This window comes from Felis catus, chromosome E1, assembly GCF_018350175.1.
Source record: "Felis catus isolate Fca126 chromosome E1, F.catus_Fca126_mat1.0, whole genome shotgun sequence".
Classification (NCBI taxonomy): domain Eukaryota; kingdom Metazoa; phylum Chordata; class Mammalia; order Carnivora; family Felidae; genus Felis; species Felis catus.
This window is the reverse complement of record NC_058381.1, coordinates 6,900,701-6,915,148: the sequence shown is the minus strand read 5'-3', so window position 1 is coordinate 6,915,148 and position 14,448 is coordinate 6,900,701. Positions and strand designations below refer to the sequence as shown.

At 48.9% G+C, this 14,448-nt stretch overlaps 1 protein-coding gene across 6 annotated transcripts in view; it reads right to left on the bottom strand.

Moving 5' to 3' along the window:
• The window catches only part of ARHGAP44 (Rho GTPase activating protein 44), a 183,404-nt gene that overhangs the window by 69,059 nt on the left and 99,897 nt on the right, over window positions 1–14,448 (bottom strand). For 5 of the 6 annotated variants that reach the window (XM_023244132.2, XM_023244136.2, XM_023244131.2 and 2 more), the window contains exon 4: window positions 380–456. The exons of the other annotated variant lie outside the window; for it this stretch is intronic. In XM_023244132.2, coding sequence (XP_023099900.1) covers window positions 380–456 — 77 coding nt within the window. The remainder of the gene's footprint in view (window positions 1–379; window positions 457–14,448) is intronic. 6 annotated transcript variants of the gene reach the window in all.

The window sequence follows — 14,448 nt, the reverse complement described above, 5'->3', positions numbered from 1 at the left end:
CTATTTTTAGTTTGCTTTCGTCGTGAGCTCCAAATCAGCCAGGGCTGTTCTCGGAATCCTATGATTTTTGACATCTGACATGGAGAGCCTTCCCATTTGCTTCCGCCGGAGCCCTGGGGGTTTCAACTGTCCTTCCACAGTGTCGTGCGCTTAGTATGCTAATTTTCTCCCCCAGGGAAGTTGCCTCACCGCACAGAAAAGATGGCTTCGATCCCTGGGCTTTTTGGATTTTTCTCACTGGGAAACCCTTTCTTCTTCGCACCCAAGCCCCAGCCAGACTTTCAGGTGTCCTCAGTGCATCCCTGAGAAGTCCTGGTGCCCTTTTCAGGGACGGGGACTTACGCAGATTTGGTACAAACCCACACATGGTGTCACTTACCCGAGAAGCGTGTCATCTCCCAGGATAGCTGACCCCTCCATCAAACACTGAGCCAGTGTTGTCAAAGGCAACTTTTTCTGAAAAGGAGAACAACAACAACAGCGACGACGATGTTGTAATGAAAACCACTCCAACAGTCACCTGCCTACTCTAAAACAGCAGAAAGTCAAATTCCTGCCTCAATACTGTGTTAGTTAAGATACAAACCGACCTTAAAATATGTTTAAAACCTAAACGCTCATAGCATACAAGGACGGATTAGATGCAGACAGGTCAAAACTCAGAAAATCAAAACTGAAATAAAGGTGCCAATTTAGGGGGCGCCTGGATAGCTCGGTCGGTTGAGCGTCTGACTCTGGCTCAGGTCATGATCTCACAGCTCGTGAGTTCGAGCCCCACGTCGGGCTCTGTGCTGACGGCTCAGAGCCTGGAGCCTGCTTTGGATTCTGTTTCCCTCTCTCTCCTACCCTCCCCTGCTCATGATCTGTCTCTCTCTTTCTCTCTCTCTCTCAAAAATGAATAAGCATTAAAAAAAAATTTTTTTAAAGAGATTTAAAAAAAAATGTGCCAATTTGGAAAATAAGCCTACAGTTTACAGACTGCATTTTATTTTTTATTTTTATTTTTTAATTTTTTTTAACGTTTATTTATTTTTGAGACAGAGAGAGACAGAGCATGAACGGGGGAGGGTCAGAGAAAGAGGGAGACACAGAATCGGAAACAGGCTCCAGGCTCTGAGCGTTCAGCACAGAGCCCGACGCGGGTCTCAAACTCACGGACTGAGTGATCGTGACCTGAGCTGAAGTCGGACGCTTAGCTGACTGAGCCACCCAGATGCCCCCAGACTGCATTTTAAAATACAATGAGATAGGGGCGCCTGGGTGGCTCAGTCGGTTAATCATCCAAGTCTTGATTTCGGCTCACGTCACATCATGGTTGTGAGTTAGAGCCCTGCGTTGGGCTGAGCGTTGAGCCTGGAGCCTGCTTGGGCTTCTCTCTCTCTGCCCCTCCCCTGCTCGCTTTCTCTAAAAAATGAAAATAAAGTGGAATAACAGCAAGAAAAAAAAAAAAAGACAAGATTTGAAACTTATGTTAACAATGACTTGAACAATGCTTTAAGTTCCAAAGGTCAGTCTCTCCCGGGAGAAGTACCACAGCTCCATTGTATAAATGAGGCAGCTTATGGTTGAGAGAGAGAGAGAGAGAGAGAGAGAGAGAGAGAGAGGGAGGGAGGGAGGGGAAGGGAGGGAGGGGGAGGGAGAGAGAAAAGTGTTCACATACAGTGACAATGCGAAGAAAGTAAGCCTAAAAACAAAGGCACCCTCCAAAGAAGACAGAAAATGCCTCTGAACATATGAAAGACACTTGATGTCATCAGTTATGAAGGAAATCCGCATCAGAGCCGCGGAGTATCCACAAAGAGATACTACTTCATACCCACTAGCATGGCAAGGGCAATAATAACAACCAGAAAGAAAGTATCGGTGAGCGTGCGGAGCCTTGGTGAACAGGTAGAGAAACGCTGAGCTTCATCAAGCAGGGCCGGTGGAAATGCAAAATGGGGCAGCGCTTCTGCGGAGCGTGGCAACATTTCAATAAACGACACAAAATTACCATACGGCCTGGCGATTCTACTCAATTCCACTCAGAGTAATTGAAAGCAGATGGTCAAAAGAAACACACCACATGTGCGCGCATGAGAACGGCAGCGCCATCCGCAACAGCCGAAAGGCGCAGACAGCTCGATCGTCCACCACCTGACGCAGGGATCGATAAAAAGCGGTATAATCAGACGAGGGAATATTATTCAGCCATAAACAGGAACGAAGCGCTGACATAAGCTGTGGGGGAACCTCGAAAACGTTATGCTAAGTGAAATGAGCCAGACGCGGGGCATGTATGGTACGAGTCTATTTAAATGAAATATCCAACTTTGGCAAACCCACAGTCGGGTAGCACGACCCATTCCCTCCTTACTAGTAAGTGACCAGCTCTCTCCCTGCTGAGCCCGAACCATCCAACACACAGAGACAACAACAAGCTGGGAACTGCCAACACCGCGGTGCCTGGCGGGGGGGCCGGCGGGGGGCTCAGTCGGTTGAGCAGCTGACTCTTGATTTCAGCTCAGGTCACGATCCCAGGGTCGTGAGATCGAGCCCCGCCTCGGGCTCCATACTGAGCATGCAGCCTGCTTGAGATTCTACTTTCCCTTCCTCTACCTCCCCCGCCCCTTTCCAAAATAAATAAGCAAATCAATAACCAGCAGCATCTCCTCAGATCTTCCGGCCCACAGGGTAGCACACACAGTGTAGGACTACACACAGCCCAGAGCCTCCTGTGTTAGTTGCTACACAAAGAGCTTGGCTACCGTCACTCAACTTGTATTCTAGTGCAGAGAAACAAATAGTAAATGCACAAAACGTGACAGGGATCATTTCAAATAGTTGGAAGTGGTAGGGAGAGCAGAAATCAGGACAATGGGGAGTGGGATGTGGTGACATGTGCAGCCGTGATATGGGAAGACCTCTCAGAAGGGGTGGCATTTAAGATGCAACCCACGTGGGAGAGAGAGTCAGCCATGCCTCAAAGAGACTTGAGAAAGAAAAGTCCAGGTAGAGGGAACTGCATGTGCAAAGGCCCTGAGTTGGGACCAATATGGCTGCCCTAAGGTCCCCACCGAGGCCAGTGCAGCTGGGGCACAGTGAGTGAGTGACAAGGAGTGGGTAGAGCATAAGGCAGAGGCCAGATCGTAGAGGGCCTTCTCCCCCAGAGGCAGGCACCGAGGTCTCATTCTGAGGGCATCTGATGACCCTTGGAGGATTTAAGAGTGTGATTGGATTAAAATGACTCAATCCACGGGGCTCCTGGGTGGCTCAGTCAGCTGAGCACCTCTTTTTTTTTTTAATTTTTTTTTTAATGTTTATTTTTGAGACAGAGGGAGACAGAACATGAGTTGGGGAGGGGCATAGAGAGAGGGAGACACAGAATCTGAAACAGGCTCCGGGCTCTGAGCTGTCAGCACAGAGCCCAATGTGGGGCTCGAACCCACGAACCGTGAGATCATGACCCAAGCCGAAGTCGGATGCTTAACTGACCGAGCCACCCAGGCGCCCTGTGCACCTAACTCTTGATTTTGGCTCAGGTCATGATTCCGGGGTTGTGGGGTCGAGCCCTGAGTTGGGCTCTGCCCTGAATACAAAGCCTCCTTAACATTCTCTCTCTTTCTCTCCCCTGCTTTCTAAAAACATAGGTTAAAAAATAATTAAACTGAACTAAACTAACTCAATCCTGAGACAGACAAATCCAAATGGCTTGTAAGTGGGATCAAGCAGGAAAACAAGTTTTTAGGGCTCCATCCACTTGAATTTAGGGATCTGAACACCCCCAGGAAATCTGCATACTCTAATGTGTCCCCAGGGAAGACATGGGGAGGCAGGTCAACCCCCAAGGGTGATCTGGAAGTTCATGTGGGTCCTGAGGTAAATCCAGGGAGAGAGAGCCCGAGACCCCTGTGTGGGTAAGGCCTTCCTTGGGTCTAACGTGTATCCCTCTCCCTGCGCTTAGACACGTCCATTCCAGTGGGGTCAGACGCCTTCCACGCAGGGGACAAAATCATTACTCGTCACTTCAAATAAAATGGGACATTCTTCTTGGTAAAAACTAGACTGGGCAACTCAGTATTAACACATCCAAACTTAAACATCACCTTCTAGTTGTCCTACAAGGCTGTGGTGTAGAAGTTTCAGGAGACTTAAGAAAAGGTGCGGCAAACAATACGTTTTGAGGAAATGTATTTCCACATCACCTTTTTTAAAAAATTTTTTTTTCAACGTTTATTCATTTTTGGGACAGAGAGAGACAGAGCATGAACGGGGGAGGGGCAGAGAGAGAGGGAGACACAGAATCGGAAACAGGCTCCAGGCTCTGAGCCATCAGCCCAGGGCCTGACGCGGGGCTCGAACTCACGGACCGCGAGATCGTGACCTGGCTGAAGTCGGACGCTTAACCGACTGCGCCACCCAGGCGCCCCACCTTTTTTTTTTTTAATTGTGTTTAACATCTATTTATTTTTTGAGAGACAGAGACAGAGCGTGAGTGGGGGAGGGGCAGAGAGAGAGAAAGTCACAGATTCTAAAGCAGGCTCCAGTCTCTGAGCTGTCAGCACAGAGCCCGATGCGGGCTCGAACTCACAGACTGTGAGATCCTGACCTGAGCCGAAGTCGGATGCTTAACCAACAGAGCCCCCCCCCCCCGCCCCCCCAACATCACCTTTTATAAAAGTTATTTAAAGCACATTTTTAAAAAGTGTCTAAGGTAGTTAGAGAAGAAAAGAGTGAAGCAGGTCTAATATATGCTCACAGAGGCACCATGAATTATGGTCTTGTTCTTTTTTTTTTTTTTTTAACGTTCATTTATTTTTGAGAGATTGAGAGAGACAGAGCGTGAGCGAGGAAGGGGCAGAGAGAGAGAGAGAGAGAGAGAGAGAGGGAGACATGAATCTGAAGCAGGCTCCAGGCTCCGAGCCATCAGCACAGAGCCTGATGCAGGGCTCGAACCCACGACCCTGAGATCATGACCTGAGCCAAAGTTGGACGCTCAACCAACTGAGCCACCCAGTAGCCCCTGGTTTTGTTTTTAATCAGGAGTGATTCTGCCCTCTGTTCTCATGGGGGGTTTGGCAATGCACAAAGATACTCTCACTTATCAAAATATGGCGGATACTTCTGGCATCTAATGGATAGAGGCCAGGGATTCTGCTCAATATCCTACCACGCACAGGACAGCACCCCCGCCCCTCCGTCGAAATAAAGAATTACTCAGCCCAAAACATCAAGAGTGCTGAGGCTGAGAAACCTGGTTTAAAGAGAAAGGTCTTCAATACGTAACATCCTAAAATATCCCAATAATCAACCAGCGGAGATGCTCTGTCTTGAATGCAGACAGAACAATCATAGTATCGATCTCTTCTGGTTTGTGTTGAGCACCTCAAGCCCCATGACCCCCGGCTTTAGGGCAGGACCTCAGCTGTTCAGGATCCCTCTTTGCAATGTGACAAGGAAGAAAGCTAAGAGAGACGGTGCCTGTATCAGACTATAAAGGACTTTCAATAATAGCCAGGAGGTTGACATCCGTTGAAGAAACATACCTACTGGCTGATGACTCAAGTTTTTCTAACTATGGACAAAGATCAGTTCAATTAGTCCCATCAGAGGGTCTAAGTGAGCAAGAAACTGTGCCTGTGGGTGGCCAGAGGCACAAGGGTCAAGACCAACATAATAAAAACAGCCACTGAGGATCATGAAGCTAACCAGTCTCGGGGAAGGATGGTGGGAACAGCCAAACATCTCTTTTGCAAAATGCAGACTAGAAAAACCAGCCTGAAGTGTAGGACTTTGGGTCCTGCTCTTGTGGGAGGGAAGCAACATAAGTTTCCAGCCATTCCTAGTCACTTAACACCCTCGCTAATGACTCTGAGATGCTTTCAGGTGGCAGATAGGGTAGTAGTCAGTGACAAAGTATCACACAGTGACAGGGACTCCTGTTTCAATGGCCCTTTCTTTTTTTTTTTTTTTAATTTTTTTTTTCAACGTTTATTTATTTTTGGGACAGAGAGAGACAGAGCATGAATGGGGGAGGGGCAGAGAGAGAGGGAGACACAGAATCGGAAACAGGCTCCAGGCTCTGAGCCGTCAGCCCAGAGCCTGACGCGGGGCTTGAACTCCCGGACCGTGAGATCGTGACCTGGCTGAAGTCGGACGCTTAACTGACTGCACCACCCAGGCGCCCCGTGTGGCCCTTTCATTCTTAAGAGTTTTAACAGGGAGAATGACCTTCCTCTCTCTCTCTTGTCCTTGGTCATATCTAGCTAGCTAGCTAGCTATTGGAGGAGGTCACCGAGAGGATGTGACTGCTGACTGACCCGTGCACTGGACCCAGGCAATCGGAGGTTCCTCGCCCACTCCCCTGTCCTTGGGACATTCTATCCACCTGCCTCGCTCAACCAGCAAGCTGCCTTAAGGACACAGCCCTGGGAGAGTAAAGTAAGGTGCTGTTGAGACCATCCGGACAGTCTACGTGACCAAACCCTAGTTGAGGTCTCTTTATGAACTTTTAAGGTTTGGAGAGGGGGAGGGGGGATCTGTTGGTCTTATGACCACCCAAGACAAACCACGTAAATAAGCTTCCTTATTAAACCTGCCACCTACTTAACCTGGAGCGGTCTGTCTGCCTCTTCCTTTGGTCTCTGCTCGCCCTCTGTGTACAAGGGCCAGTTTACTGGACTTACAGTAAACTGAACAGGAACAGGAAATACATGGGCATGGTGCATGAAGTCACCAGAAGGGTTACACCAACCAGTGCATCTGTGACTCTTGCCACCAGACAGCCAGTGACAGGGACCAGCCTTTTGTGTACCCTTCCACAAAGATTCTAAGTGGATCCATTATACTCACGTGTGTCTGTTCTTAGTGGCTCTATTTCCCCCCACAAATGTTGGCATACAACATACATGACTCTACGCCTTGCTCTCTGCTTGGTGTGGAGATACCGTGTGCCCCATTTCCCATGGTGACACACACAGCTGGCCCATTCTTTCTTTCTGTTTCTAACGGATACATAGATCACTGAACGAAGACGACAACATTTATTTAAACAAGTCCTCTACTGGGGCACCTGGCTGGCTTAGTCGGCTGAGTGTCCGACTTCAGCTCAGGTCATGATCTCACGGTTCGTGGGTTCGAGCCCCGCATCGGGCTCTGGGCTGACAGCTCTGAGCCTGGAGGCTGCTTCGGATTCTGTGTCTCCCTCTCTCTCTGCCCCTCCCCCACTCACACTCTGTCTGTCTCTCTCAAAAATAAATAAACATTACAAAAAACTAAAATAAACTTCCCCCCAATTCTAGAGGACTGATAGAACCTTAAGAATTAAGGTTAGGGAAGCCACAATGTTCCAGGGTCTGGAAGTCATCAAATCGACTTTTCTGAGATGACTGTTCCCTCTGAAATTATCTCAGGAACAATCAACACACTTTGTAGAATGACTAAGAGACAAAAAGTCTAATCCTAATATCCACCCTGTTTCCCCAACATACACACCCGTACCCTCTAGTCCTGAAAACTGCTGATTCCAAGCCCAGGCAACTCCCAAGTTCACTCCCCAAAAGACACAGCCCAGACGGGCTGCTCAGGGCTCAGTAGTTGTCAATGGTCATTTCAGCTGAACGGTGGGGCCCCAATAATGGCAGTGGGTTACACCTCTTGAATATTTACTTACGTTAAGCACTGTGCTAGGCATTCCTGTGTATTACCTCACTGAGCTCCCAAACAACGCTATTGGGTAGAAATTCGTTACTGTTCTCACCAAATGAAGAAGGCAACAGATATACAAAGCTAACTGACTTGTCCAAGGTCAGGCATAATCAGGAAGCAGCGGACCTGGGCTTCAAGCTCAGGCGGTCAGTTTCCAGAGCTTAAGATCATGATGCTAACTTGCTTCTGGAGAGAAAAGGAAAGATTCAAACTGGTTTGCTGACATATCAGGCGGGTCCTGTGCCTAAAATACTCCTGGGCCATCCATTCATGACACAGATGTATTTTTAGCATTGCCTACCCTGCGGCGGGCCCCGTTCTAGGCATTAAAAACGCGGTCGTGATGGATGGGCAAGATCCCTGCTCCCGTGGAACTCATGTATCCGTGGAGGGGAACGACCTTAAGGACTTCAGATAATCATATTACACACGATGAAGGAAATAAAATGAGGTGATGTGATTGGGGGAGGAAGGGAACGAACACATTAGGTGCTGAGAACCCCTGAGCTGAGAATCGAAAAGTAAAAAAGTTGCGGGCACACCCGTGTTCTGCGACGGGTCAGTGCCATTGGGACAATGATGACAGCGGGCGGGAACGAGAGCTGAGCTCAGAGATGCAGGGGAAGGCGTATCGTTAGGGCCCAAGGGTCAGGGTGAGGAGCTCAAATGTTATTCTACAATGGGAATCTTTGGGCGGGACAGAAGCAGGCCAGTGGCATCGTCTGATCTCTGTTGTAGACAGTGGATTATAACGGGGATGGGTTTGGAGTGGAGAGTGGGGGACCCGTCGGGAACAGCTATGTTCAGGCCAGAGATGATGCCTGCCCGCCTGGACGAGGGTGGCAAATGCTGAAGCACGTGGAAATTGTCTGAAGGAAGACAGTGGGCCCTCCCGAAAGTCTGGGTGTGGAAAGAGAAAGATAAAGGGTAATGTCTAGGAGTCAAGGAGGTGGTTTTCCTGTACCATTCTTGACTGTTCCACCTTTCTTTGCTAGATCCTCCTCCAGTGAGGGCTTAGAATGTTGCAGGTCCTGGGGCTCTTGACTCAAGGCCATCTATCTCCTTAAGTGATCTCATCAAATCTTATGGAGTCTAGAGTCGCTCGAGCCAGAGAGACCCCGAAAGCCCTCTTGACTCTTCAAACCCCCATGTCCATTCAAGACCCGGATGCTCTACATGGTGTATCTACCACATCTGCCAATTTCTCTCCATCTTCCCTGATCCTGGTGTATCTCCCAAAGATCGCCGCCATATTTCTCTCTCTTACTTCCACCATAGCCCCTGCCCCACACAACTGGGGCCCCTGCCCCATATGCCCCGCCATAGCCACCGCCCCATTTTTCACACAACTGCCAATAAATCAGACCATGCCGCTCCTGATTAAAGCACTGGCTCCCCACTGCTCTTAGAGATCAAGTCCAAATCCTTACCATGCCTACACAGTGAGATGGGGTCCCCGCTGTCCCATTTCCTGCCTCTCCCCTTGTCATCATCCATACTCTACGACCCCCTCGTGTTTCTCGAAAATGCCCCCGACTCCTTGCTGTCTCTGAAAACTCTGCACATGTCATCCCCTGTCCTACAGGCACCTTGACCTCTTTTGGTGCCACTACCTTCTGCTGTCCTTAAAGGCCACTTCCTCACAGAAACCCTCTACTATTTAATTCCTAGTGACGCCTAATTACTGACTCCACGGAATGGCTGCTTCGCTGCAAGACTGTGAGCCTCCAGAGAACAGGGATCTTGCTGGGTTTGCTCAGCACGCAGCCATTAAGTGTGGCTTCACGTGGCAGACGTGGCCCTTTCCAAGTATTTAGTGATTAAGGTGGAGAAGGACTCCTCCTAACAGTGTGCTTGTTGAATGGGAATGCCCTATAGAAGCACAAGGACGATGAAAAACCAATCATGTTCATTATACTGACGGTCTCAGGAACCAATGAATTAACCAGCTATTGGCCTGGACTAAAGGAAGCAAAATGGTATTCGTATCTTCTCTAGTCTCCACCCCACATAAGGAATCTGGTTTAGCTCAGTACCCACTGAATAATCCTGCTCGGGTCACTGAGACAGTGCCAACCAAACTCCACTTCTCTGTCTGCTCCCGTGTGACAGCCAGCCCCGGCTTTCAGGTATACAGTAAGGCTGGAGTGTTGGAAACTACTAAACTGCTAAGAACTAATGAGCTTGGGGGCGCCTGGGTGGCTCAGTTGGTTGAGCGTCCGACTTCGGCTCAGGTCATGATCTTGCAGCCCGTGAGTTCGAGCCCCGCGTCGGGCTCTGTGCCGACAGCTCGGAGCCTGGAGCCTGCTTCGGATTCTGGGTCTCCCTTTCTCTCTCTGCCCTTCCCCTACTTGCTCTCGTTCTCTCTCAAAAAACAAAACAAAACCAACAAAAAACAAAAAAACCCACAACTAGTGAGCTTGTTTAAAAACAAGCGCCAAATAAGGGGGTGCCTGGGTGGCCCAGTCAGTTAAGCGTCCAACTCTTTGTTTCAGCTCAGATCATGATCTCACAGTTGTGAGATCAAGCCCTGCATCAGGCTCTGTGCTAACAGCACGGAACCTTCTTGGGATTTCCTCTCTCTTTGCCCCTCCCCTGCTCTCCCAAAATAAACGAACATTAAAAAAAAAAAAAAGAGTGACCAGTAGCAACAAACTGCCATGGGCTCCAATAAAAAGCTGTGCACCTTCCAGGATAAAGTCCCTTCCCATCCTGAGACTCTAGGACTCCACCTCTCATTTCCGCTGGCCTTATTCCCTGAGGACCATCTCTTGACCCTCTCTCTTCCTCTCTTTTTACAGAAGTATAGATAGCAGACGATGATACATTAGTTTCAGATGCATAATGTAGTGATTCGACAACCCTATACCCATGCACGTTATCTATGCGCACTGTCACCGTTGTATGATACTACCACACCACTGACTATTCCCCAGGCTGTCATCCCTGTGACTTATTCATCCCATAACTGGAAGCCTGGACCTCCCTCTCCCCTCCACCCCTTTCACCCATCCCCCTACCGCCTACCCTCTGGCCTCCATCAGTCTGTTCTCTGTATTTACATCTCCCTCTCTGAACACCTACCTTCCTCGTTTGGTGTTAGCTCATTACTTTCTTCACTCCCAATCTTCCCCATTCTCTTCTATTTTTTTTTTTTAAGTTTCTCACTTAAAATTTTTTTTAATGTTTTATTTTTTGAGAGACAGGGAGAGACAGAGCGTGAGCAGGGGAGGGGCAGACATAAAGGGAAACGTAGAATCCAAAGTGGGCTCCAGGCTCTGAGCTGTCAGCACAGAGCCTGACGTGGGGCTCGTACCCATGAACACAAGATCATGACCTGAGCTAAAGTCGGACGCTCAACTGACTGAACTACCCAGGCACCCCCCTCTTTATTTTTTTTATTTTTATTTTTTTTCAACGTTTATTTATTTTTGGGAGAGAGAGAGACAGAGCAAGAACGGGGGAGGGGCAGAGAGAGAGGGAGACACAGAATCGGAAACAGGCTCCAGGCTCCGAGCCATCAGCCCAGAGCCCGACGTGGGGCTCGAACTCACGGACCGCGAGATCGTGACCTGGCTGAAGTCAGACGCTTAACCGACTGCGCCACCCAGGCGCCCTGGCACCCCCCTCTTTAAAAAAAAAATTTTTTTTAATGTTTTATTTTTTGAGAGACACAGAGCATGAGCAGGGGAGGGGCATAGAGAACGGGAGACACGGTTAAGTTTCTCACTTTTAATCCCTTTTTCTTTTTGCCTGTTCCTTGGATCTTGACACATCTCCTGACCTAATAATCTCAGAGAAATGAGCACATATTTCAGTATGAGGCAATTAACAAGTGCCATGGCTCCTATTAAACCCCTGGATGTGTTACTTCAGAAAAAAACTGGAAAAATGGATTTGAGTCACGGCCTTGGACATTTTTTTCTGGCCGGTCTGAGGCTGTTCAATATTTAAAATAGCTCTTTGACTTTCTTTCCTGCCAGATCATATATTCGGTCCCAGGAGGACGCGAGAAGACTGATCAGCTCAAGAAATCAATGACCAAATCAGACGCTTGAAATTTATGCTGTGGAATCACTGACCTATACGTATTTGAGCAATGCCCCCGTATTGAGCACAGACTTCCTCCAGGTCGACCAGAGGGGTGTCCAATTTGTATAGTGATCACTGTAATCCTCAGGGCCTGACAACAGCCACTGTGTGCCCCCCCCCTCCCCGGCCAACAGCAGCCCCATCACCTGTGTCCCAGCTAGCGAATCATGGCCAGCCATGGCAACACCATTTCTCACCAACACATATTCCCCTCATTAGCCTCCCTTACAGCTAGGGCAACATAAAATAAATTATTTTGGGAAAGGCTTTTCTCTTCCCCAATAAAAACAAAACAGAAACAAGCATGCAAAGATAGTTGATCTTCTATACCACCCTCACATGTTCCGCCTCTGATGGGGTTAACATGAAGATGTGATGCCTGGAGCCACAGCAGCCACGTTACAACTACTAGGAGGGACAAGAACATCGCAGACATGCTGGCCCAAAGCTGATGAATATACCTCAGGACCCAGTACCTCAGACATCTCATTAAGTGATAAGTAAGATCCTTTATGCAAAAGTCACAATTAATCAGTGTGTTAACTATGTCTTGTATTTGCTGTAATCTGAGGCTTTGACATCTGGTGCCTTGATGACCCTGGGGGGACCACCTCTGCCAGGGTTAGCCGATTTTTTTTTAAATGTTTATTTTTTGAGACAGAGAGACAGAGAGAGACAGAGCACAAGTGAGGGAGGGCCAGAGAGAAAGGGACACATAGAATCTGAAGCAGGCTCCAGGCTCTGAGCTGTCAGCACAGAACCTGACAGGGGCTTGGATTCATGAACAGCAAGATCATGACCTGAGTTTCAGGTCAGACGCTTAATCGACTGAGCCACCCAGGCGCCCCCATTATCATTTTTTTTTAATGTTTATTTTTGAGAGAGAGAGAGAGAGAGAGAGAGAGAGAGAGAGGCAGGCAGGCAGAGTACAAGCAGGGAAGAGGCAGAGAGAGAGGGAGACACAGAATCCAAAGCAGGCTCCAGGCGCTGAGCTGTCAGCACAGAGCCCGGATGCGGGGCTCGAACCTATGAACCATGAGATCATGACCCGAGCTAAAATCGGATGCTCAACCAACTGAGCCACCCTCAGTTTATTTATTTTTGAGAGAGAGAATGAGTGCAAGCAGGAAAGGGGCAGAGAGAGGGGGTCAGAGGTTCTGACGTGAGCTCTGTGCAGACAGCAGGGAGACCAACACGGGGCTCTAACCCACGAACTGTGAGATGAGACAAAGTTGGATGCTCAACTGACTGAGCCACCCAGGAGTCACGGGGTAGCCAGTTCTCAGAGACAGTCAACGATTCACCCATGACTGTGCCTTTCAAATGAAAACCGACCAACCCACAGCTGCACCCCAACACGTTCGTTTATGGGGCTCTCATTGTCCAAGCCACCGTGCACCTGCCCTAACCACCTCAGAGCCAGGCACCAGACATTAGAGACAGCCCCGTGCCCCAGAGCCTGCTGAAGTTACTCAATCCGGCCAACTCTAAGCCTCTTTATCCTGCCTCAACTATTCCTTCCAAGGGAAAGCACGATCAACTCTTGCATGCATTTGCCGCTCTCTGTCCTGTCTGACCCTGGTGTTTCCCCGTGTGGCCCTCCGTGACCTAGTGTCTCCCTCCCCCATCAAACTTACCTTTTCAATGCCAATGATCCCCTAACCTGGTGGCCTCTCCCTATCTTAAATTTCCTATTAATATATTTTAGAACACGTGGGGAGCCAAATGCCTCCTAACTGATACAGTTTGCAAAGACCCTCAGTCCAATTAAAACCCTACAGGTCTAGGCAATTTTATCTTATCCCAGGGGAGAAGAAAAAAAAAAAGGTCTAGCAAGAATCAACCTACCAACACCAAAGGCCACTTTCAAACCCCTAGTGGTAACATTTGGATGCTACTCCTGAGCTTGAGTGGGGTAGGGGCAGAGAGACAGAGGGAGACACAGAATGTGAAGCAGGCTCCAGGCTCCGAGCTGTCAGCACAGAGCCCGACACGGGGCTTGAACTCACGAACCTTGAGATCATGACCTCAGCCGAAGTCGGACACTTAATTGACTGAGCCTCCTAGGCGCCCCTGCAGACTCTCCCTTTAGACGGTTCGGGTGCCCGTTGCTAAAACATTGGACACACACAGAATTACTTCCACAGATATTTCCCAAACCCTGTGAACATTGTCTTTCTACCACACATAAGTGATTCCTTCTGGGAATGTTAAGAAAGAAGCCACCAGCACTGGGAAGAAGATGGAATGATTGACAGGGAACGTTCTAGAATGGCAGCATGAGACGGAATGGAGCATCCCGACACATCGCGTGACGGTCACTCAACATGAGCCCGCTTAAGCTGGGGGTGGGAGGCTCAGGAAGACCCCTGGGAAGCAGAGGTCAACAGTAACTGCACGTCAGAGACAGAAAGACACCAAGCATGTTGACCATAAACTCAAGGAGGATCAAAACCTCCCAGATGGCAGAGTCCTTGAAATCAAGCCAATGGAACCTCTAAGAATTTGTCTTAATCTCTGGTGGAGTTGGGGGCAGGGAGGAGGTCAGGAGGGAAGCCAGAGACGACTGGTTCCAGCAAGGACTATTCAACAGGATCACAATAGGCAATGCCTCTTGTTACTAATGCAGCTTACCCACAAAGACATTAGGATACCTTCATTTGTCAGGCT